The sequence below is a fragment of the Halichoerus grypus genome, chromosome 8 (genome assembly GCF_964656455.1).
Source record: "Halichoerus grypus chromosome 8, mHalGry1.hap1.1, whole genome shotgun sequence".
NCBI classification, from domain to species: Eukaryota; Metazoa; Chordata; class Mammalia; order Carnivora; family Phocidae; genus Halichoerus; species Halichoerus grypus.
In genome coordinates, this window is record NC_135719.1 from 71,241,681 (window position 1) to 71,267,032 (window position 25,352).

General features: G+C 53.4%; 1 protein-coding gene across 1 annotated transcript; it reads left to right on the forward strand.

Moving 5' to 3' along the window:
* The first annotated feature begins 2,532 nt into the window (after positions 1-2,532).
* On the forward strand, positions 2,533-23,658 carry BMF (Bcl2 modifying factor). Its single transcript, XM_036110684.2, is given in 7 exon segments — positions 2,533-2,597; positions 2,599-2,654; positions 3,039-3,077; positions 3,080-3,166; positions 5,378-5,674; positions 7,130-7,290; positions 19,627-23,658. Coding segments are annotated over 7 exon segments (807 nt in total). The 3' UTR covers positions 19,729-23,658.
* Positions 23,659-25,352: the final 1,694 nt, after the last annotated feature.

Genomic DNA, 25,352 nt, shown 5'->3' on the forward strand with positions numbered 1-25,352 from the left:
CTGACCCTAGAGGCTGAGAGCGCAGGAGGCCAAGCCACTGCGTGTCCTTCAGAACCCGCCTGAGAGAGGCTGGGAAGGCCTGGGAGAGAGGTCTTAGAAGAAATGTCACTAGAGGGTGTGACCCTCCTCCCACCTTGCAAACTATCCAGACCCACTAAGATGATCCCTTCTGCTCCCAGCCCCATTCCCCTACACTGGTGATTTTTAAACTTTTATAGGGTCACAGGCCCCTTTGGGAGACTGGTGTAAGTAAGCTATGGAGCCACCCCTCAAAATCTTTGTGTGAACCCACATACACAATTTAGCCAATTTCAGGGGTTCAGAGACCCTAAAGCTGAGGAGACCCTGGTGAGTCTGGCAAGTACATGGAGCCCAGGTAACAATTCTGCTCTACCATCTTCCTTACCTTGTGGACCCAATTCTGCCATGATGAAGCAGACAGAGCAGTTGCAGCTTGGAATGGGGGTGGGGGCTGGGAGGTGGGGAGGTGGGAGATGGAGACATGGGGGTTGGGGGCGGTAAGGAAAATGAGCATGACCTCTGCCCCCTAGGGCCTGTGCTGCCTGAGAAGAGAGATTCAGAGCTGCTCTGTCCTTCGGTTCATTCTTGATCCTAAGTAATACCCATAGTCCTCACTGGTCAGCTTGAGACATGGGTCCAGGAGGAAAGCCATTCAGAAGAGAAGGATGGAAGGAAGGAGGGGAAAGAGGTCTGTGCCTGGTGAATGTGGTGAGGGCTCCCCAGCGCCCTGCATGGAAGCTGGGCTTGGTTTCCTCATTTCCCCACATGTGGCATGAATGTGAGGTCACCCTGACCACGTGACACTCCCTCTTGGCCAAGCCTCCTGGTAAAATAATATGTCTCCTTTTGGCTCCAGCACCTCTTTCTGGACATCCGTCAGCTCCTGGGGGACTGGGCTGCTGGCCAACCTCGACTCTCCCCTCTTTCCCTTTTCCCTCTTCTCTGGACTTTGGAGATGGTGTTTTCCTGCCCTAGCAACCCCAGCCGTCAGTCAAGATGCCTGGTTGGCTCTCTTTCCGATGCGCTTTGAGAGAGCTAAGGAAAGAATGGGTAGGGGAAAAGGTGCAAGGAGACTTCAGGCTCCTCTGGGCTGAGTCCCAGCTCCACTTAACTTAAATCTGTCTGAGTTTACAACCAGAGACAGCAGCTTGGTGGTCAGAGGACTGTCCATCCCTACTATCACCGGGGTCAGGCCCATCATTGACCACCTAGTCTGTTGCAGGGACTGGCTCGCTCTCACTGATTTCTGGCTTCTTTTATCTTTCCTAAAATGCAGGCTTGGTCAAGTCACTTATCTTCTGTAAAAATCTTTGCTGGCTCCCTTTTGCCTCCAGTACAGATTCTCCAGCCTTGCACTGCAGGGACACCTATGTACTCTGACCTGAATCTACCTGTCCATGACCACCCTTCCCAAATCCTGGAGTGCACCCAAAGACCCCTCCTCCAGCCTGCCCTGCTCCCAGGACAGATTGTCCAGTTCAGCACTTTATTCTGCTGCCCTAGGCCTGGGCTGCTTTATTTGGTCTTCCTTATTGAAAAATTTCCACATCCTTCAAGGCCCAACTCAAAAGCCATCTCCCTGAAGCTTTCCGTTCTGAATTTTTCTGCACCTTCCAGCAGTCATTGTCCCTAAAAATTAAGACATTTCATGCGGCATTCGGTTATTTTCAAATCTTCCTCCCCGAGTAAACTGTAGGCTCCCTGAGGACAGGCACCAGGTTTTTGGCTCCTAACCCAGTATCTGGCACAATGTAGGTATTCAGTAAATGTTTGTGAAATGGCCTGGGGACTCCCTTACTGATAGTACGAGATCTGCAGTACACATCTCTGGATGATGCCATAAACAGGATGGGTGTCAACTGCTCGCGCAGCCCCTGCATTTTTTATCTTTCCTCTCCTCAGCCAGATACTTATTTTCTAAGTGTCCACGCCCACTCAAGGAGAGGACATGAGAGTCCCTTTGGAGGTGTTTGATCTGAATGTCACTCGGTAACAGCGCCAGACGCACGTGTTCTCATGCTTCCTAGATTTTTGCGCCGGGAGTTCATTTCTGACCCGCTAGGCAGGCGGGAGGGTGCTTTGCCACCAGGCCGGGATCTACAAGAACCCACACCTTGTACTCGGTGGACGCCACCCGCCCCATCTAAAAGCTTCCTGCCTCCTCCTACCCTCCCTTTCTGGACGCTCCATAATTATCAGGCCATTCCGGAGAAAGAGAAGACAAAAGTCACTTTGGCGCCCCCTCTCTCCCTTCTAATAGAGATGACTCAGGGACTCCGGTCCTTCCCGAGCTGGCGTTAGGAACGGAACCTGCGCGGACTATGGCGCTCCAATTGCGTTTCTGACGGGAGCCGGAATTTCGCTCGGCCCCTTGCGATGTTTCCAAGGGAAGGTTCGTACATTCGTGACCGTCCCTGGCAGCCGCCCAGCCCGGGACTTGGGGCTCCGCTCGCCATTGGCCAGCCGTGGGCGTGACGCGCCGGAGGCGGGGCCTCATCAGCTGTTTGCGGGATGCCCCGAGCGGGCGTATTTTGGAAACAATACCGCGCGGTGCACAGTGGCCTCCTCCCGCGCCAGCCAGCCAGCTGCCGCCGCCGCCCCTGCCCGCGCCTCCCGCCACCCGCCGCAGCCCGGTGAGCGCGCGGGCGGCCGGGGCCGGCCGGAGTTGGATCGCACCTCCTCGGGGAAGTGGGGAGAGGAGTCGTGCTGCGCATGGGGGCCCGGGAAGGGTTGGGCTGCGGGCGTCTAGGGTGACCATGAAGGACTGGAGCGCTTGGGTGCGGGAACGGGGTGCAGAACCCTCATCTAGGTGCGCTGCTCCACGAGGGAACTTGGGGGTAGTAGCATTTCAGACAGCAAGGAGTTGGGTCCAGGTGGACAGGGAACCTGCGGTTCACTGCTGAGCAGACCTGGGCTCCCGAGACCGGCCCGGCCTCTGGATCTGACTTTGGGGTAGGACAGGGAGTTGTGGGGCGTCCAGCCTCCCTGCGGAGTCTGAAGGCTCCTCTCCTTAACAGCTGGGCTCTTTCCCTCCTTCCCAATTGAGTCTGGGCGCCAAGCCCCCGAGTGCTCGTCACGCTGGACCCTGGCGCGGAGCCCTGGCATCACGACTCGGAGGCCGAGACTCTCTCCTGGAGTCACCCAGGTCTGCTGTGTGTTGTGTGGGTGCGTGAGTGTGTATGCATGTATGTGTGCGTTCCGAGATTTTAACTCCTATCGAGGTTCAGAGTGCCTGGCTAGGCACTTCTCCTAGGAGGAGGAGTCTTAAGTTCAGCATCCCAGTTACAGCCCTTGGGGGCTGGGACGGCTCCAGCGGGCTTTGATTCCCCTTGCTAGGAATAAAGCCTTCCCGGGCTGTGCTCTCAAGAAGTGTGATCCTCCTACCAGTTTGGACATCACCTCCTCAGCTCAGGCGAAGGGGAGAAGAGGGTCTCCTTACCGTATCCCGGTTTACACTTGACTTTGCCCAGCACCCCTCGGGAGACTCCCGCGTACAGAAGAGCCACCTGCAGTTCCTGTGGAGAATGGGTAGGGTCCCCAGGGCTTGCAGAGACACACCCTATGGCTGCATTTCCCCACAGTCCAGTCCAGGCAAGGGTTGAACTTTGGGGCTTTGCTGGGAGGGGGAGGGGGAGGTGACCGGCTTCAAAGGAAAAACCAAGACAATGACTGCTGCTTGTGATTGGCTTTGGAGGGCCCCTTCTTAGGCTGGGATTGCCAGCTCGGGGAGAGAAGCCTGAAGGGCTGGAGGTGAGCCCCTACCAGGTGACTGGCAAGACAGCACTTGGTCCTTTCAGCCAGAAACTTTGTTTCCTGGTGCTGATAAGCTGAAGATCTCCTACCCTCCTTTGGGAAACACTTTCCAAAGAACAGCGTGTGCCTGTTTTGCCATCCAAGCGGGGGTCTCCTCACTCACCAGGGAAGAGGGCAGAAATGGGGTCATAGATAGCTCTCGGAGAGTTGGGATGGAGGGAGGGTTGAAGCAAGCACCTCAGAGAGAGCTTGCATTTAGGGAAGCCAAGATTCTGAATTTAAGTGAGATGCCTTTAAGTACTTTACCAACCCACAGACAATTTGGCTTGTTCTTCAAAGGCAAGAGACTGGGAGACAGAATTCCCAGGGGATATCTAATTGAATCTGGCAGTGACAAAGAGTATCTCTCTGTATCCTTAACCATTCAGGTAGTTGCTGCTTCTGGCTGCCCCAGGGACTCTTAACAGGTTCCTGGTGTGTGTGTGTGTGTGTGTGTGTGTGTGTGTGTGTGTGTAGGGGGCTGTGTTGGGAGCTCAAGATGCTGGGTGGCTCCAAGCTTAGATTTCCAAGAGCCATCAGGTGGAGCAAGAGGAACTTCTTTATGACCAAGAAACTCGTATCGACAACCTGAGTAGTACAGAGGCGGTGAGTGAGGTCACAGAAAGAGGGCTGAATTTCACTTCCTTCTGTGAGGAAGGTTACACCAGTCTCAGGTTCAACGCTGACAGGAATGCTGGGCTGTGGGGCAAGAAGATTGAAGTCATGGACACTAGTGAGTAGGCTGAGCTGGGGGAGGCTGGCCACATGCTGGATGTTGGACCTACCCTCTCGGCCAAGCTGTGGTGGACAGACAGCTCTCCTCTGCTGGGAGGGCAACGATTAACTTGGGTCTTTCTGCCCTCTCTCCCAGGACACGCTTACCACACCGTGGAGCCTGTTTGTTGTGTTGTGCAAGCAGGGGGTGGAGACTAGAGTAGATGGGCATCTGGGCGGGGCTTAGCAGGTTTGGAGGGAACCTGGCTGCCCTCTGATTGCTGGCTTTTGTTTTTGCTGCTCAGCTGGGAGCTCAGCTCAGACTGAGAGGAGAGCTGGGTGGTTACTCCTCAGGGCAGTGAGTGAGTGAGTGAGTGAGTGTGTGTGTGTGTGTGTGTGTGTGTGTGTGGTGAGCACTGTGTGTACAGCCAGTCACAGCACCCTCTGCCCTCCCACAGCCACTCACAGGGTCTAGTCTTGTTGACATTTCCCCAGGTGTCCTGCATGCTTGTAGCAGTTGATCATACCCCTGCTATTGCTCAGAGTCAATAGCAGTCAGACTTCGTGACCGGAACCAGCCTGGGTCAGAAGAAAAGGCCAAGGTAGGGGGTGGCTCTGGGAAGGCCCAGGGAAGAGGTATGGCACATCCTTGAACAGCGAGGCGGTCCTCACTGTTTGGGGCGGGGTGTCATCCTTGGTAGTATTTTATCACCGGGTTATCTGTCCTCAGTACCTGGCCCCACTGCCCCAGGTAAGAAGGAGAAGCAGGACAGAAGAAAGGGGACGGGGATCCTTCAGGTTTGGCCTGGGTAGAAGCAGCACCCCGGAGACCTGCTTTGCGCCCTAACAGGGGAGATGGAGCCGCCTCAGTGTGTGGAGGAGCTAGAGGATGATGTGTTCCAGCCAGACGACGGGGAGCCGGGGACGCAGCCTGGGAGCTTGCTCTCTGCTGACCTGTTTGCCCAGAGCCAGCTGGACTGCCCCCTCAGCCGTCTGCATCTCTTCCCTCTCACCCACTGCTGTGGCCCTGGGCTTCGACCCACCAGCCAGGAAGACAAGGCCACCCAGACCCTCAGTCCGGCCTCCCCGAGTCAGGGTGTCATGCTGCCTTGTGGGGTGACCCAAGAACCCCAGCGACTCTTTTATGGTGAGTGCTCTTAGCCTCAGGACTCCTCCCATAGAGACTGGGGGAAAAGAGGGGACTTCCCCTCCTCAGACCTGCACTTTGTTATTTCCTTCCCCAAATTAAACAGCAGGGGCTATGGATTCCTCGACTCTTGTCATTCTTCTTCTCTGCCTGTTATTGCTTTTCACTTGTGCTCCTCGGGCACCAAGAAAGGCAAGTTGCTATGCCATCACTTCTGCCTTTTTGTCCCTTTCTGCAGGGATCCTTGGGTCCATGGTGCCTTTTGGGGTTGGAGAGAGGGTACCTGGGCCTTGGGCTTTACATCCTGTGGCCCAATGAGTGGCCCAGGCTTTTGTGTCCTGGGAGTGATATGCCTTCCATTAATTGGCCAAAGTGGCCCCGGAGAAGGTTGGGGGATCTGTGACTCGCTGTTGACACTGAAGGGAAAAACCCAGCCCTTTCTGGAGGGAAGTTTCCTGAAGGCAGAAGGTGTCACTTGGGACTTTCTGTGCTTGGAAGGGGGAACTGGAGAAAGAGGTGGGGCCTGCCGGGGCTCAGTGCCAGCTGAGGGGCTGTTTCCAAGACTCAATCAGACAAGCCCCCTTCATTTGTGGGCTTAAATGGTTTGTTTTATGACTAACATGCCCTTCTCTGGCAAAGGGACAGGGTTAGACACTCAGTCGGCTTTCTTCTTTTAGCACAATAGCTTATGGAGGGAGGGGGAAAAGGTTCGGAGGCTGTCTTGCTAGGTCTGAGGTTGCCTCTTGAGGAGCTGCTGCAGTTATTCCTGGAGGGAGCTGCCCGGTACTTCCTTGGGGAGTCCGAAAAGATGGATAAGGCCGGCCAGCAGGGAAGAGGGAACAGAGGGAGGAGGCAGGCGGGCACCCCTAGCGGCAGCCCGCTTGCCAGCACTTGGGTAGGGTGCAGCGCAGGTCTCGAGGTCTTGCGGTCTGGCCTGGGGCTCCTCCAGAGAGGAACTTGGCTATCCAGTGGGTCTAAGGAGTTTTCTCTCCCTCGTTTTCGTACCATTGCCCAGAGCTTCAGGACCTGGGCCCAGCCAGGGGAAAAAGTGAAGGCACATTTTGGTTTTCTCTTTCTCCCACCTTGCTTTGCTCAACTCAGGAACTCTGGAGAGCTGCCTCCGGTGCTTTTCCAGAGAAGAGCTTCAACCTGCTACTGCATGAAAAATAAATTGTGGTCAAGCACAGCTTGGTAAATAAAGACCGAAGGCTGGCAAGTTCCCCCACACATACTACTTTTGCCCCGGCACTGCCTGTGAAGGGACAAGGCTAGGACCATTTGCTCCCTCTGAACATCAGCTTTTAGATGCTTGGGCAGCCGGCCGGTCAGGCTGTCCAAATCTGGCAGCGTGCCCGATAAAGGCCTCGGGCCCCAGGTGTCAGCCAGGAGTGTTAGGCATGGGGTGGATGGTGCAGTTGTGGAGAATGCTGAGATGTGGGCCCTCTGTCTTTGCAGGCAACGCTGGCTACCGGCTCCCTCTCCCGGCCAGTTTCCCTGCAGGCTTGCCCCTTGGGGGCCAGCCCCCTGAAGGGCAGTGGCAGCATCGAGCAGAGGTACAGATTGCCCGAAAGCTTCAGTGCATTGCAGACCAGTTCCATCGGCTTCACATGCAGCAAGTAGGCACGGGGGCTTGGGGTGGGGCGGGGGGAGAGTCTGCTGGGGCTGGGGGGCTCGGACCTGCCTCAGCAACTCTGTCTCTGCCAGGCCCCGAGGATATGGTCCCAGGGTTAACTGGATGGGCCCAACTGGCTGAGCACTCTTGCCATCTCTGAGCTCCAAGCTGGTTCTCTGCCCTCTCTCAGCTCAGGCTTCCTGAGAGCGGTTTGTCCAGTGGTTTGTCAGGAAATGCTACCATCTCTCCTGGGGAATGGGGTGGCTTTCTGCAGCCTTGTTTGACACACTGTGTCTGCTCGAGGCCAGGGTGGGAGATTGTCCCTCCCAGACCCAAGGGGAAGGTTTTCAGGGTGCCGGAGTGAAACCGGACATTTGGGGGTGCCTGACTTGAGGTGCAGTGGGAACCGGGTAACCAAGGCCGAGGGATGGGCCTGAGTGGGGGAAAGTGGTGGAACCGGTTGTAACCTGACACTTTCCAGCTGGGGAGGCTGCTCCTCATTGTCTCTGTCTGGGAACCGGGACCTGGGACTCTGGAGAGTATACCTCAGAGAGTCTCTCCAGACTGGCGGCCGGGCGCTTGGCCGGCAGCCTGGCACCAGCCCCGCCGGGGCGGAGCATCGCGTGTCAGTCGAGCATGTGGCAGAGTCCATCAACAAAGGCGGCGGCGGCTGGCAGGCTCGTGCTGGAGGAGCCCTCCGTGCCACGGGCTGGAGGCTGCCCTGCTCTGCAGCCGCTGTCTGGGCCAGCCCCCAGGCACTTAACCCTTCCTCTCTGGGCTGGCTTTCTGGATGGCTGCCAAGGCAGGGAGAGGAGCCCAAGGCTGAATCCGTGCTCGTACAACCACCATGGAAGCAAAGGCATGCCACCTGGAAATGAACACGGTCCCTACCCCGGGGACCGTCCTAGCGGGCTGTGTGTGTGTGTGTGTGTGTCTGTGTGTGTCTGTGTGTGTGTCTGTGTGTGTGTCTATATCTGGAATAAAGAGAATAAATAACTCATCACGGTTGGGCAGACCCTGAGTTTAGATGGGTAACTTCAGGTGATCAGAGTAGGTTTGACTGAAGGGCCAAACCATTGCCAACACCAGGGGAGAGAGAAGTTGTCTTTTGGTCTCCTGAGAACAGACCATCGGGGGTTACATATGGTTAGTGCCTTCTGCCAAGGAGTTCTGAGGGAAATCTGGGGCCAGACCTGGTCCTGGATGGCTCTCCCAGTCCCTTAGTGATCTGGAAGAGAGGGGGGCCCTATGCTTAGGTAATAAGGCAGCCTAGCTTCCTCCGTTGGCCCCTCGCTCCAGTCCCTAGTCCCTCCTTTGATTGTTATCTGGAAACTTGGCTTCAAGTCTCCCCTTCATTCCATGTGTGGACTTGCTCTGATTCTGGATTTCCGTCTCTTGGCCTCCTTCCTGCCCATTCACTCTAGCCTGGTTTTACAGGCCTATGGCTGAGACCAGCTCACAGCTTCCAGTCCTGGCGCTGGAGTTTTTGGAGGGCACAGTGGCTGTGGGTCTCCTAAATTCATCTAGAGGACTGTCTGGAAGGCAGCTTTCTTCATTCCCAATACACCTGATCTCTCTCAACAGTTGTTTCCCAGAATATTTCTCCATCCATTGGTGAGCCCCCGTAGGCTTGGGAGCAGGCTGGGAGGACAGGACTAGAACATAGCCCAGGGCCCTTTCTTGATGACTCAGTCCTGAACGAGAGGAGACAGCCCTCATCCCAAGGTCTGACCCTGCTCATTGCTGCTTGGCATCATTTCCCCCAGTCCAGGGCTGCCTTTTTGAGGGTATCTTTCAGCTATCAGCCAGAGCTACCCCAGCCTGGGAGGAGGGGCAAAGCAGCAGAACCAAAGGAGAACCATAGGAGAATCTTCCCTGTGGTGTTCTGCACCTCACCCCCTGCTGGCTCCCGAGTGCCCTGTGTCCCTGTGTCCCTCACCCTCCTGCCTGCTGTCTACTCCTACCTCACAGTGGCGGGAGCCAGGTCAGCTAAGCCTTTCTAGCCCAGAGCTGGTTTTCCCAAACTTTCCATTACAGAGAACCAGGCTTTTGGTCTGTGGAATCCTCTTGCTTTTAACCCTGTCCTCCCCACTAACCCTGCTCACAGACCTTGTCCAGGAGCTCATCCTGCAGGAAGGGCTAGGATAAGAGCCACGGGCAGAAGGAGCACCAGCATGCAGAGGAACTTTTAGCAGCTAGCTTTAAGAAATGAGTCGTTTTCTGACTTTATTATATAAACCACAGTCTAATATTTCATATCTAGAAAGTACTGTTGTGACTCCTACATTCTTTTCTTTTCTTTCCCTATTCCCTTCCTTTGCAGGCAGGGACACTGAGGTATTAGGAAGGAAGTGGTTTAGGATTAAGTCTCTAGGCTTTGAGTCCAAAGTCAGAAGGCCCAGGTTTAAATACCAGCTCTGCTACCCACTAGCCATCAGGAAGGCACTTGACCTTGTCAAGTCTAGCTCCTCCTCTGTAAATTAGAGCTAATACCACAGAATATTATTGTGAAGGTTAAGTGAGAAAATACCATTTAAAGTTCCGGGTACACAGTAGGTATTCTTTAATGCATGTTCCCTGTTGTCTGTCTAGAAGCCTGATCATCCCTCACATTTGTTCTTGTCAGTTCACCATTTCCCACCCCTCCCATCAGGCTGATCCCTTAGCAGAGTTGCCTCCCCTGAGCTCCCTCCACCTGCCCTGCACAGAGAAATCAGTGTCCAAGCTGTTCACTTGTGGGCCTCGGCCTTGTACATTTCTCCTCAAAGAATGATGATCAATCCCCCATCGATATAGGCCGAGTTTAGGGAGCCAGGAAACACAACCCAAGAGGCAATAAGTTGTGGAGAGGGCTTGGCCATTTCCTTTCTCCTCAGATCTGGGATGGTGTCCCAAGGCCAGACAATGGCCCTTGGTCCCTGAGTCCTGTAGGTAGTGTGAGCATTCACTTTTGGTCCCTAGTTAAGGACCTCAAGTAATTCTTTTTCTGTGTCAGGGGAACACTTCTTCCTAGGAGATGTGGAGCAGAGGAGGTGGGGGGTACCATGACGGGGTAGTGCGTTGTAGGATGGCATTATGGCCAATTGAGTGCATCAACATGACCCCCAATTCAAAAGGTTGCAAATTGTACTGGATGTTGGATCTGGATTTTTGCTGGCCACATACTTCCTAAGGAGCATGTGGGTGGGGTCTAGCCTGGTTACCCGAGTGATCAGTTCAGGGTGGCTCCTCTGGATGGAAAGGCAAGGATTTGAAGGCAGAATAGCAGTGTCTGTGAGGTGCTTTTTGTTGGCTCTTTGGGTCTCCAAAGCAGCAAGAGAGTTGGAGGCCGGGCGTTTGGAGACAAAAGCCTTTCCCAACCTGGTCACACGCCCCACCTTCCTTTGACTGGGTCAGGAGTGGAATGGTCCCCCCCTTTTTTTTTTTAGATTTTATTTATTTATTTTAGAGAGAGAAAGAGTGGAGGAGCAGTGGAGGAGGGAGAGGGACAAACAGACTCTGCTCTGGGCACTGAGCCCAATACGGGGCCCAATCTCACGAACTGAGATCATGATCTGAGCTGAAATCAAGAGTTGGTGATCTGCTGACCAGGGTCTACCTTGACTCAGGCTCTGTGAAGGTACCCTGGTATTTCTCTGTCTCTCCAGCTTCTGCAGTGAAGAGGAGGTACAGGTTTGCTTCCTCACTGTGTTCATGAGCTGCTGGAGTCAGAAGGTGTGGGTTCTAGTTTCTCTCCATTCCCCCTTCCGCGGTCTCCTCCAGTATGGGCCTAAGAATGGACAGTAGCTGCTGTCCCCTCCTCTTAGGAATGTCTCCTATCCCAATGGCACCATCTTGAAATTTATGGGTGTGGGGGATATTCCTAGGCAATGTTAAGAAGCCAAGAATCCTCAAAAAAAAAAAAAAAAAAAAAAAGCCACTGTAGACCACTGAGTGAGTAAAGCTACAAGCACATTGGAATTCCTTGAGTTGGAAATGGCCTTTTCACTTGGACCAGGAGTGGCTTCATTCAGAATAGTCCGATTTGGAAATTCTCTGAGTAGTAATTTGACTTTCTGGAAAATGAAATCTGAGGAAAATGTTAGCCACTCACTGGAAACTATCTTTTGTTGCAATATCACAGAAAGGATCCTAGACGTAAAGGCAGACCTGGGTTCACATTTCTACCTCTGTCCCTTATGAGTTCTCTGTCGATAGGCATGTCATTTAACTTCCCTGAACCTTGATTTCTCATACTTACCTAGCAGAGCAGATGTGAAAGCCCAGTGGAGATTATAATATATATAACTATTAAGGTGTGGGTGGTTTAACACTTTGAGAAATGTGCCAGAAGATGATTTTAGGATTTTGCTTGGACCTGTCTTTATAGTTCTTAGGGAGCTCACTTGGAAGTTGTACCCAGAGTGGTGTTTACATCTGCCAACAGCCTGGATCCTTTGTTCAGGGGGCCCTTGACTGCTTCCTGACCCTTTGGGATGCCCTCCTTGTTGCTGAGTGGTTTGGGGGGCTCAGACTGTGGCTAATGAGGTTGTTCAGACCCTAGATGTGGCAGCCCTGGGCAGGAGCCCCAGACATTCACCTTAGAGTGAGAAGGTCCCTGTGGAGCCAGCCTCTGTTCCAGCAGTGGGAGGTCTACCTAGGAGGGTGCCTGGGGAAAAGTGAGGCTGGGGGAGGGGCTGTGGAGGGCTGCTGTGCGTGAGAGCCAGGCCGGGGCTTGGGGGCCCTGTGTTTGCTCTGTGGCTGGCTCTGTTTATATCGCTCACTATATTTAGCTTCTGAGTCATCAGCGTGGCTGACTAGAGGCCGAGTTCCCCACAACTCTGCACCTGACTACTCTCTCTTCCAGGAGAAGGGCCTTGTAGTTCCGGAGAGTTCATTCCCTCCTCACCAAGCTGTAGACCTTGGGGATGGGAGTTGGCTTTTTTTCTTTTTTTTTTTTCCTTAGGGGAGAAGGGGGGTGATGGGAGGAGGGGTTGGGAGAGGCACAAGAAAAGAAGGATGAAGAAAAATGTCTGGTTTGCCTTTTGATCCTGTCTGACAACCAAGAGGGCATGTTCCATGACCAGAACGAGAACGGTCAGTGTGTGTGGTGAGGAGGAGGGTCCAGCCTTCTTCCACGCTTAGCTTGCCTTGTCCTGGCTAGGGGACTGGCTCCAGGCAGGACAAGAACAGCCAGCTGCCAAGGCCCCAGTTTGGGAGTCAGAGCTTTGGGGGCTCCTTTTCCACGATCTCGTAGCCCCACAGCAGATCTGCCGCCCCTCAATCCTCTCTCTCCCTCACCTTCCACCAGAGCACAGACACCAGGATTTCTTCCTGAGTTCTTAAGAAGTTGTCCGGTAGTTCGATGGAGCAGTTCTCTGAGGGAGCCAGAGCCGTCCCTGTGGGAAGCTGGGTAAGGGCCCCAGGAGTGGCAGCCTCCAGAGGCTGTGGAGGTGCCGCACGGGGCTCTGGGGATAAGGGTCGTGCACACAGCCCTGTCCCCCAGCCCCCAATGGCTGGAGCCAGTGGCCCGCAGTTGCATTAGAGGAAACCCTCCTGTCTTCGACTGAGACCCGGCCTGCCCCGCGCTACCCTTTCTTCCCGGAAGAAGTGATTGGTGTCGCCATGATGGCAGCCGGTGGCTTCAACGTCCTATTGGCACGGCTGACTGCCCTGAGGAAGCTCTTGGCAAGGGGCTATTTTTTTCCTTCTCCGTTTTGCCATGTTGCTCGTTCCTCTAGCATCTGGGTCAGAAGCCTTCTTAGGGCAGTGGGCCACTGGACCCAAGGGGCTGCCCTGTGGGTTTCAGAATCCCTTGCTCAGCTTGGCCGCCTGGAATTCTGAGCCCAGCTGCCTCTAGCTGTCTTGGCCCATCTCAGAGTGAAAAGTCAGGGATTTCCCCAGGACTTCATAAGTCTGTTTAGAAGATAGCACTCCTGGGGCAGGCGCTCTGAGGGAGAGGATGTTGAGGGAAGTGCTCAGCGAGCTTAAGTGGGGCGCAGGTTTCCTTGTCCTCAGCATGGGGAGTGAGCTGCTTGCTCGGCACAGTCACCAGGTCCATTGCTTTACATGGATGTTTCTCATTGGATCACCACAGCAACCTCGTACCTCTGGACCCCGTTAGCCCCATTTTGTAGGACACCGAGGCTCAGAGAAGGGAGACAGCATGCCCAAGTTACGCTGTAAGTGACTGCACTGGGAGCCATACAGATCTGACTGATCCTAAAACTATGGTCTTCCCACTGCGCAATCTCTGCTTCCAGGCACCCCCTGGAAGACAGGAGTGTGAGGGAGCGCCCACTCACTGCCCTGACCTCCCTCTGCCTCCCATAAAGCTTACTTCTATGCTCTTATTGTCTTCCGTTCAGATTGTAAAACAACTGAGGACAGTTGACATCTTGCTCATCTTTGTGTCCTTCATAAGTCTTAGCCGAGTTGGGGGTTTGATAGAAGCTTGCTGAATTGAACAAAAACATCTTCTCAACTTCTTTCAAGTGGAATTTTCCTGAAGTCTCTCTTATCTCGGTGTTCATGTTCTCGGTGCCGAAGCTCTCTCCCTCAGCCTCGGCCAGGGTGGGTTTAGACTATGATGGCTAAGGGGAAGAGGTGGGAAAACATCACTCTGGAGAGAGTGTTTCTCCCTGCAAAACAGGGTATAGGAAATTCTGTGTTTTAAAGAAACCGAGTGTGGTTTTAGAACATGATCTGAAGTTATAATTTCAGAGCAGTTTTAGCTTTATTTCTGTTTGATCTTCAGTTAGCCCTGCCTCTGGAAGGTTTATTTTTTTCTGGTCCACAGCATCCTTACTAAATAGTTAATGATCTGGAAACAATGTCTTTAAACATACGAGGGGAGCAGCTCAGTGGTGATTCTCTTTGAAAAGTTAGTGCTACTTGCCATGATGTGAATGAACACACTGTAATATTTTAGTGGAAAAACATAGCTCTGGAGTCAGAAGTCAGGGGTCCGAATAACCCCCCACCCCCCAACTAACGTGCTTGGGGGAATGTTTCTGAGCCTTTACCTCCCCATCCGTAAAATGGGACGAATAATACGTGTCCTTCCTGTGTTCCAGATCTTTGTGAAGAGGAAATGGGAAGATCGGAAGGCACTCTAAGTATGAGATATTATAAATTGCTGTCTGTTTGGTAAATTGGCAGGGTCCTTTTCAAGCCTGGCCACAGTGTAGGCTTGCTCTTTGCTCTAGTTCTTTGGGGGTGAATTAGCTTTTGCTGGAGCATCTGGAACACGGGTGACACACAAAAGCCCCCAGAGGGTGTGAATTGGATCCAAAGGGAGAGAGGCCGAGGGAGATTCTTATCCGGAGAGGGGAGGGAACACTCTTTGTCCTGAGGGCAGAGGCCACGTGGGATGAAACAGAGTTTGATTTGTGTAATCCAACCTTGTCAGATGCTACAGCCAGCTCTTTAAAAAAAAAAGAAGAAGAAGAAAAAAAGTCTTTTACTAGTTGGGCCTCTCCCCGGGCAAGAGGCTGATACTATCACATGGAGTACATCTTTAGACCTGGCCAGACATCAGTTGTTCCTGCCCTCAGACAAGGGGGTTATCTTGCAAGGCTGACTTTTCTGTAGTCGGTGCACTGTGCACTTGCTGAGTACCTACTGTGTGCCCCGGCGTGCTCCCCATGACACAGGATGCGTGGCTGTGCGTTCAGTTGCTCTGCCTTATATACAGCGGGGGTGACTCGAACCCTTGTCAGCTGGCTGACCACAGCAAGAAAGTGGGGTGGAGAGGGGCGCCTGGGTGGCTCAGTCGTTGAGCGTCTGCCTTCGGCTCAGGTCATGATCCCACGGTCCTGGGATCGAGCCCCGCATCGGGCTCCCTGCTCGGCGGGAAGCCTGCTTCTCCCTCTCCCACTCCCCCTGCTTGTGTTCCCACTCTTGCTGTGTCTTTCTCTGTCAAATAAATAAATAAAATCTTTAAAAAAAAAAAAGAAAAGAAAAGAAAGTGGAATGGAGAAAGAAGAGCCCTAGGTCTCTAATGCCTGTCTGTGCTCTCTTAACTGAAGAGGATATTCTGATCCACCATGTCGGATCCCATTCTCTTGGGGCATTCACCTCTATTTTTTCCCCCTATGCCTCGGTCCTACCCTCTAAACTCTCAGTTTGAGGCCTTCCGGTGTAAGCTTCAATTCCCAGCGGTTTCCCATCCCCTGTGCCTCAATGCCCTATCCCTAAGGGCACCCTGACTGTGCCTTCTTAGAACCCCCACTTTTTGCAGGTTCCCAGACTTAGAAGGGTGCTCAAGCTGAGTCTGGGAGAGCTGGGCCCTGCTCTGGGGATTTGCACTCACTGAGCTCAGGTTCTGTGCTCCGCGCTGTGCCAAGTGCCCGAACGTCAGAGGCCAGGCATACTCTTCCCTGCTTCCCCCTTCCTTCTCCCCTGCTTCTCCACACCTTCTGCTGGAAGGATCCATGTTCTCTGGCGTTTGGGTGTCTTTGTGTACCTCATCCTGTTCAGTGAATGTTGATTTCCTTCCTCCTTACTGTTTCTCTCACCAGCCTCCCTTCATGTCCTTTTTCTTTCCTTTCTGGTCAGGCCCTTTTGTTTAATTTTTTTTTTTAAATATTGTTTTTATTGTTGTTCCTCATAATCAGGGCATTCTTTGATAGTTTTGGTGTGAGGCAGCTTGGTTGAGGAAGAAGGCCTTTTGGGGGCTGACCTGTGGCAAGAGAAGGCTAAGTGGAATTTGTGTGGCATCTGCTTGTGCCCAGAGCAGGGGCTACCGAGGCTGAGGACCGGTTATCAGGCCCTGCTCTTGCTGGTCTTGCTGGTCTCATGGCTGCCACGCAGCCAGCTTAACTCCGTACAAGGCAGCCTGGCCTCCAGGCTCACCCAGACCCTCCAATAGGCTGGCTGGATTCAGCTGTTGGAGCTCAGAGTTGTAATCCTGAAGGTAATTGTGGATGACAAACTTCACATCGTAAACCTTAGGGTCGGAAAACTCCTCCGTGGTTTCCAGATGCCTGTCTGTGGCCTGGCTGCCTCAGAACCACCTGGGCAGGATTTACCTCCGGCTTGGCCAAGTCATTATTCTGATGGGAAGAGATTGAAAGAGACTGAAAAAAATATCCAATCATGAAGTGTTTTCTTCCAGGCTATAGGATCACAAATGATTTTATTTTCTTCTCTCTCATGTCTTGTGTTTTCCAATTTTTCTACAGTTAACATGTATTACTTTGATGACTAAAATATACAACAAATGTTACCCGTGATTTAAAAAATGTCACCTGGGGCGCCTGGCTGGCTCAGTCGCTGGAGCGTTTGGCTCTTGACCTCCGGGTTGTGAGTTCGAGCCCCGTGTTAGGTGTAGAGATTACTTTAAGAAAATAAAATCTTAAAAATAAATAAATAGATAAATAAAATTTAAAAATGTTACCCAGAGAGTTTGTTCAACGTACAAATTCCTGGACCACTTTCCTGGAGATTCTGACCCAGTTGGTCAGGTGGAGCCCTGGGACTCTGTATTTATAACAGCACGTCAGCGGATTCTGTGACACGGTCAGGTTTGGGAACCACTGATCTCATACCATGCCTGCATTTCTCTTATAAGGGAAGTGAGGACTCACAGACAGGCTGGTGGGAAGCCGCTGCCGATAGCCAGGTCCTCTGATTCCTGGCCCAGGGAGACTTCCTTGCCGATCCGTGTACCCAGAAGCCTGTCACAGGCAGAGACGTGGGACTTGGGTCCATCGCGACAGTGGGCCTGTGGGCCCTGCCTCCTGCACCTAGGCCTGCCTGTGTCTCCCAACAAGACCTCAGCCTTCCACTCTGACAGCACTCTCTGGCCCGTAGCTGCTTCTGGGTCCCCCAACACCCCCAAATGATGGGAGTGAGGGTGCTGCGTTGCCTCATCCCCAGACACCTCAGGGCCCAGGAAGTAACCCAAGCAGCAGGCAGCCTCCATTAGGGGCATTTGGTGAAAAACTGAGGCATACAGAAATGGGATTGGCCCAGGCCCCAAATCATAGAATTGTGATCTCCTTTTCTTAGCCATTGAACTATTTTGATATGATTTAGAGAAGGGGAGGAGAGAGGGTCTGCTTTGGCATAAAGGTATATGGTGGCGCTCAGAGAATGATGATAATGGGTAAGGACATTGCTCTAGGGCCAGGTGGTCTGGAATTCAGTCCAGTCCCTGCCACTTAGTAGCCACGTGACCAAGTTATCAAACTCTTTCAATGTTCTCATCTGTAAAATGGGGATGATGATATATAACAATCTCATAGGGTTGTCGAGAAGGGCCAAAGGAGTTTAATGTGTCTCCAAGTCACCTGCGGATCTTGTTAAAAATGCACATTCAGATTCAGTAGATCTGTATTTCTAGTAAGCTCCCAGAGGATGCTGAGGCTGCTGGTCCACGGACCCCACTTTGAGAAGCAAGGATGTAGAACACTCAGAACAGAGCCTGGCACACTCAGTGTTACTATTCTTGTCATGACTGTGGTTGTTATTGTTACTTGGCCTTTTCAAACAGGCACCTGAGGAGACTTGGAATTCCAGCAGACTGGCCTCTCCGGGGACCAGTCTTTTCCTGGATTCTCCTCCCGTTCCGCCACATGACCTTTGCACCTGTCCTGGGCAGCAGCTGGGGGGCGGGAAGCAGGAGGAGGGGTGCGCAGCCCAGTGGCTGCAGGCCGGCCGAGCCCTCAGGTTTTGCAGCTGAGTCCGTTTTCACGCTGCTTTACTCTAACCAGATTTTGTTAAGCCGGCTGTGTTTCCTCTTTTTACCCATCTTTGTTTACAAAACACAAGGAAGCCATCAGTCTCCTGCGCAGTCTGCCAGGACTCCTCTGTGGCACACCCCGATTTCCCCTCCTCGCAGTAGCCGGGCCTCCAGCTTTCTGGGTGGTTTTCCAGCCTCCCTTCCGCAGGGGCAAGGGGCACGCTGTTGTCCCAGATTGGGGGGCTGGGGCGTTCTGTTCACCTGCATCAGCAAGGCCCTGAGGTCAGCCTCAGTCCGCGGGTCACCTCTCTTCCCTTAGTGGCCCAAGGTGGCGGGGAGGGGAGGTGCCACAGAACCTGCACGGTCGCCTGAGGCAAAGTCCGGGAGGCCAGGGCCAGCTGCTCCCACCAAGCTCCGAGGGTGCGGGAGACCTAGGCCCACTTTCCATTCTGCCCCTGACTTAGCCTGTCCCCTTCATCGGAGACGTAGGGCCGGGGCAGTGGGGTTAAAGACAGCCCAAGAAGGGCCCGGGCTCTGCTGTCAGTTCACACGGATGCACTCACTGTAGGGCCACTGCAGTGATCCTGGTCCAGCCCATGCTGGCTTCTTCCTGCACGCTGGGTTTTTATTCCCCTATCCATCGAGGACCCCGTGGAGAGGGCCCCAATCCAGTCCTCCTGCCCTGGCAGACAAAGAGAGAACAAAGACCGCCTCTTCCAGCACCCCAGTCCCCTCGGGGGGCCTCCGCTGGCCCCTGGGAAAGGGTACCTGTGTGGGCGGGGCACCAGCCCCAGTCCTGGGAGCCAGTGACCCCTGACCTTTGCCCCCAGCTTCCCTGCCTGACAGTAGGACCTGGGATAACCTCCAGAGAGTAGTGTGCATTCTTTGTTTTTGTTTTGTTTTCAAGTATGTTCTTGCTTAACGTTTAATTGGCTCCAGTCAGTAGGAAAGCGCTCCAAGAGGGATTATTTATGGCTTACTGTCAAGAGCAGCTATAAAAAGGGCAGCACTGAGCTGGAGATGCTGGGAAGGGAGAGAGGGCGGGTGCACAAGTGTGTGTGTGTGTGTGTGTGTGTGTGTGTCTGTGTGTCTGTGTGTGTGCGTGTTTGCACTGGATGAAATCAGATTTTTGCTGCCTCAGCAGTGTGGTTTAAATTGAAGATTAACCCTTTGACCTTCACAGTGTCAAATCACTTGCAGATGGAGGCTCCCCCCCTTTCCCCCTTGTTCTCTGTGTTACTTTGGAGTTGGGGGAGCGAGGGGGGCACTTCTCTTTCTTTCTGAAGAAAGTTTGTTGTTCATGCAGCTGAGGTTTGAGGGGCTCAGGAGCCAATCTGATTAAAAGCAGCACTTGGCTAAACTCTGGAAAATCCTGCAAGCAGGGGAAAAAGTTTAATCCTCTTGTGCACAGTGCATAAAGAGCCTGGACTTTTCTTTTTAATGTTAAAACTGCAATTGTTTTTTGGAGAACTCAACTATCTCCCCCTCATCGCCACTCTTCTCATCCCCCCCCCAACTCCTCCCTCCTCTCCTCAGTTTGCTGTCCTGATGGGATTAAAGTGCTGTCCCCAGACTCGTGTATCTGAACTTTTATTGGGAATGATAAGGACCCGGGAGTCGTTGAGGCGACAGGCTATGGTTAGAAATTACATTGATTTTTTTTTTCCTTTCTAGCACCAGCAAAACCAAAATCGAATGTGGTGGCAGATCCTCCTCTTCCTACACAACCTCGCTTTGAATGCCGATGAGAACAGGAATGGGGCAGGTCCCAGGTGAGGCTGGGCTGCCCTCTTTGTATGGGGCACCCACCGCAGGAAGGACATCGGCGAGGACTGACGCTGTGTCTTGTGAAGTTTGTTCATTGCTGTTTTGCGTTTGCATTTTCAAAGTTTCTCTCTGTGTACATAAGACATGCCCCAAGCGGGGCCTCTTTCCCTGTTCAGGACCTCGACCAGGAATGAGGGCCTTTGTCAAACACTGTTGAAGTTGAGGCTGATAGGTCTGTGATGTGGGACCTCCCAAGGGCTCTGACAAGTCTTCAGTGAGCTGTTGTTGAAGATGACCAGGTAGTGATGTCCTCCAGCGAGTGGACTGTAGTTTTCCCACAGGAGCTTGGTTAAGAACTAGGAGACTGGATTAGACTCCTGGTCCCGCCAGCGCTCTCTCGGCCTTCAACCGTGGTCGGGCCCGAGATCTGCCAGTCACACTGCTTTCATCCCCCAGGGCCTCGGCCAGGGGCTTTCCAGCTGAGCATGGCAACTTCCACGAAGGCCAGTCAGCCCGCTCCGTGTCTGGGTTCTCCTTTGGCCCAGCCAGTGCCTGGCCCAAGGGCTCAGGGATTCTCGCCCAGCTCCTGTCATCTCCAGCAGACCTCAGGGAGGGTTGGGTTTCTACAAGGACCCCTCAAACGTGCCGCAAAATGAACCAAACTTCTGGGGAGGCCTCGAGTCCTACTTGCTCCAACTCGGAGGCCCCAGGATTGGTCCCGAGGTGCAGGACCGCTGTCACCTCTGGGTGCCTGGGACTGGCCTGGGTGTCCACCACAGATGAGCCAAATAGCCAAGGAACGGGCCATAACCAGCAGCTTGTGCCTTCGTCAGCTCTTCTTTGAAAAGACCCAGCCAACAGACTGCTTTCCTCCCCCAATATCAGCACTCTGGGGCACACATGGGGCAGGATTACCGTGGGGCTGGGAAATGTGGTGGCCATCCCACCTGTGAGAGTCAGCCCGAGAGGAACCCAGACCCCTTGGTTTCCTTGGAAACAACATACCTCCTCCCGCTTATCCCCATTCCTTTTTCACACCTAGTGGGATACAGGAAGAAGCCAGCGCCATGGCTTTGTCAGCTGAACCGTGTCTTTTGGAGTAACAATGATTAGAGCGTGCAACCGTCAAAGCTGGGTACACATTTCCTGGCTTCCTTCAGCTTCCAGCTAGGCCAGAAGGGCGTGCTCTGGAGCTCAGCAGGCTCGCAGCTGCCTCTGAACTTCCCTTCTCTCCCTGCTGTGGCACTAATGGAGAGAATTTAAGGCAGCCAGGCTGGCAGCTCTGAAAGCAGATGCGGGGAATCTGAAAAGACACAGGGAATCTGTTAACCAGATACATAGAAATTAAATTATAATTTTTGCCTATGTAAGAAAAGATAACATTGGTGCTAACATGAAGCAAGGCCCAAAGAAAAGGTGGCTTCCCTGGGCAGAGAAGACCTCAGGGCTACCCAAGGAAATTGGAGGAGTCCAAGTAGACTCTCAAATCTAAACAAGCCCAAGCTCCTCCAGTTCTACAGACAGGAGGTCTTCAGGAAGCATTAATCTACTGGATGTACAGTTGGGCAGGTTGTCCACTGCACAAGGGCACCTGCCGAAGAAGGTAATGGAAGTTAAAATCAGCTCATGCTATGCCCACTAGGCTATATGCCCTAGTTTGGGGCTATGTCTGCTCAGAGGAAGGGGTGCCTTTCCTAATTTGCATGAAGGTGCCATATGGGCTCAGTGGCCCCAAGGTGAAAGACCTCAAACTGTACATTAGCCTTTGTTTTGTTCTGCTTGGATGTTCTGGAGGTATTACCTCTTCTTGGCTAGAATTGTATTCTCAGGGTGTGTACCATGGTTTGTCTGCTAAGAAGATGGGTTCCTGCTTACAAGGAGGAGCCCAGGGAACAGGTGAAGACCAGCTCCGGGACACGCTGACCATTGTGAAATGCAGCCTTCTTTGCGTGTCTCCACACCATTTTAGGACGTGCATTGGACATGTGCCATTTTCCCCTCTCCTGGACCAAGGCGGTGACAGGCAGGCTGCTGGTGTATGCTCGAGTGGCACACAAGAAAACCAGGATTATTTCTGCCAGCCACTTTGAACCCCTCTTAGCGGACTTCTGAGTGAGCTGAGTGAGAGAACAAATAAATGGTCCAGGGCCTCAATGCTGAGGCAAAGCCATCAGCTTCAGAGATCTTGCCAGGCCCAGGCAGGATGTCCTGTGGCCTGCCCCGAGAACTAAGCCCAGAGTTTGACAAGCCCACCTGAACACTGAGCCTGGGGCCAGATGGAGGGTGGTCTGAGTGCACTGTCTCCATCTTATGGGAAGCCAGGAACTAACTCACTATCCTAAGCCAGCTGGGGCACAGTTTAAAACCCCCTCCTTCTCCCTTTTCCCCAAAACACCCAGGAGGTAAATAGCTCCTGGAAGAAGAGAGGTTCCTCCTGGCTGGCTGGTTTTAATTGGCCTAGTGATCTAGACTGGCCCCTGCCCCCTCTGTCTGGTGAGTTGGTCTGAACATTCCTCAAGTCCAGCCTCAGGAGACACATCCCTCTCTCTGGGCCCCCATCCCCCATCCCCCACCCCCGGGAGCTTGGCTGTCTCTAGTTAGGGGGTGGAGAATCAGATTTGGAGGGAGGGAGACTCTGACCTGGCTCCTGACCTGTAACCAGCTGAAGACTTGTGGAGTTTTTGTGGTTTGCTGAGGGTGAGGGGTGGGAGAGGGGCTGGAAACCTCCCTCTTATTATAGAAAAGCCCCAGAGGGAGGAAGCCTGGTAGTCAGGGTCAAAAGAGCCCTTCAGTTCAGAACCCTAGAGTTTCTGGAAGCTGGTAGACAGAACTGGGGAGAGAACCCCACTCAGGCCAGAGAGCTGACTCCCTCAGTGAGTTGGAGGACCCGGCATGGCCTCCCTGCCTTTGCCTGCTTCAAAGTTTGGGCTGCTGGAGGCCTGTCCCCATGGCCTTTTCTTGCTCAGTGCAAGGGAGAGAAAGATCACCTCCCAGTGACCTCCCCAAGCCCTGAGGGGTGTGGGTCCATGTCTAGAGCTTATGTGGCAGGCATGCTCCAAACACTCAGAGGGGCCCAGCTGACTTGTCTCACTGTCCCCAGTGGCCCAGCCTCATCCATGGGGTGGCTCCAGCCTGGGCATAGAAGGGGGGGGCAGTGTTGTTTGGGATGGTCCAGCCACGGCCTCCAGTGGGGGCTGGGGAGCCACTGCGCCTGCCCCGGTCAGCAAGGAGCCCACTGAGAGCTGGCAAACTTGTGCCATTTGGTGGACTTGATGAAGAGGGGGTATGGAGAGTGGAGAGCAGCAAAAACAAAAAGACTTCTGCCTCCAGGGCTCTGCGGGGCTTCTGGGAATCAACGTTCAGGGCTGCAGGAAGCTGCAGGGCCCTCTGGGTGCAGGCAAATCCTTGGTGGGACGCTGGACCTTGGCTGGACTTGGTCCAGGAAAGGGTTAACTTACCCGCCCTCGAAGCCTCCTGGGCACACTGTGGGCAGGGGGCACCTCGGCTGGTGGGGACTTGGAGCTTTGAGGGAATAACACAGAAAGCCGAGCTCTTGCAAAGATGCACCAGCCTTGCAGGCCACGGGAGCTGGGAGCCGGCACCCAGGTCTGCCCTGCCCCCTTTTCTGCACGGGTGGCCAGCACCTCTCCCTGTTCTGTGAGCATCGCCCAGTGGGCCGCCCCATCCCTGGGCCCACAGGGGCTGTCAGGGGGAGACCCAGTGAGAATGTAGCATTTTGTTTAGCCCAGGTTAGCTGTCCTGGGTTCTAGGCACTCTGCCTCTGGGAGAGAGACAGGGAAAGAGAGGGAGGGAAATGGGGACCCATTGTTTTTTAACCTGTACAGAATACTTGGCTTTCTGTTCTTCACATGCATATGTGTGTGTGTATATTCTCCCCCATCAATTGGTACAATTTTTAATAAAACCATTTAAAGCAAAGCCGGTCTTTCTTTTTCAAGGTGTGATAAAACTCCAAGGGGATCCCTTAGGGAATTAGAGACTCCTGACTTGTTTCTGGCTGCCATCCTGAGTTAGTCCCAGGCTCCCTGCTTTTATCAGGATTTCCTTTCCCCTCTGGGAGTGGAGAGGAGCCCTGCTGACCTCACAGTTAGCAGCACAGGAGAGGCCCCATGAGGTGGAAAGATCCGGGCTTTGGATCCAGACCTGGATTTGGATCCGGTTCCAGCTTCCACCAGCTGAACGATCTTAGGCAAATTGTGTCCCCTCTCTGAGACTTCCGCTCTTCCGTGAGTAGGTCAGCGACACCTGTCTGCAGAATAGAGGGGAAGGGCGGAGGCCCTCCGCAGGGGCAGCCTCGGGGACCGAAAATGCCTGGCAGCCCCTCCACCGCCCACCCCCCACTCCTGTGTCTGGCTGGGCTTTGGCTTCTTTTTATGAAGGTAGCATCTCAGGAGGGAGGTATGCTAGTTGGAGGGGGACTTCTGGTTTGCCTTTCTTTGTGGATTAACAAGGTGTCTGACTCAAAAGGGTAATTTAAAGCCCTTGACGGAATTCTGAAAATCCTCAGAAAAAAACCACTTCTGGTCCTATGAGCAGTGAGCTGCGGGCCAAAGGGCCAGCTCGCCTTATCCACCTTATCTGTGCGGGGTCTCCGTGATTTAGGAGGCCTTCAGCTCTCCGAGGGCCAGCTTTGGGCTCCAGTTCCTACCCTCATAGACAATGGAAGCTTTCATGTCAATTGTCGTGCCTTGCCTCTTCATTTTTTTAAAATATTTTATTGATTTTATTTATTTGAGAGAGAGAGCATGAGTTGGGGGGTGGCAGAGGGGGAGGGAGAAGCAGGCTCCCCACGGAGCAGGGAACGATCCCAGGACCCTGCGGTCATGACCTGAGTAGAGGGCAGAGGCTTAACCGACTGAGCCACGCAGGTGCCCCTTACCTCTTCATCTTATGGATGAGTAAACTGAGGTCCAGAAAGGGGATGTAATTTTCTTTTTCTTTTTTTTTTTTTTTTTTAAGATTTTATTTATTTATTTGACAGAGAGAGACAGCGAGAGCAGGAACACAAGCAGGGGGAGTGGGAGAGGGAGAAGCGGGCTTCCTGCCGAGCAGGGAGCCCGATGTGGGACTCGATCCCAGGACCCTGGGATCATGACCTGAGCCGAAGGCAGACGCTTAACGACTGAGCCACCCAGGCGCCCCGGGGATGTAATTTTCTATATGGGCTTTTTAAATAGCTGAGTCAGTCTGAGGGGGCTGCCCCCATCCACCCAGGTTTCCATCTGGAAATTGCAGTGCTCTTGCCCAGATCTGCAGGGAAGCCAAAAGTTGTCTATTTTTAATGCCAAATAACTGCCTCTTGTCCTGTAAAACATGGCACTTCTGACCACTCTATATTTGGACAGAGAGATTTATTTTTACTGGAGTGTGGTAGAAGCGGGGCCTGGTGCCACATCCGGATGTTCTTGTACATTGCACGCGCTGGGTTGTAGTCGAGCCCATTAAGCAGTTCCTGTGAGGTACACAGGGAATTAGTAGGTGATTGGTGAGAGGAATGTCTTTCAAGTCATCCGCCGCCACTTAAGGTAAGGCTGCACTCAGTTGCCCAGGCTAGAAACCTCAGAGCTCACCCTGTCCCACCTTCTCCCTCCCTCTCTCTCTCTGATCCCTCC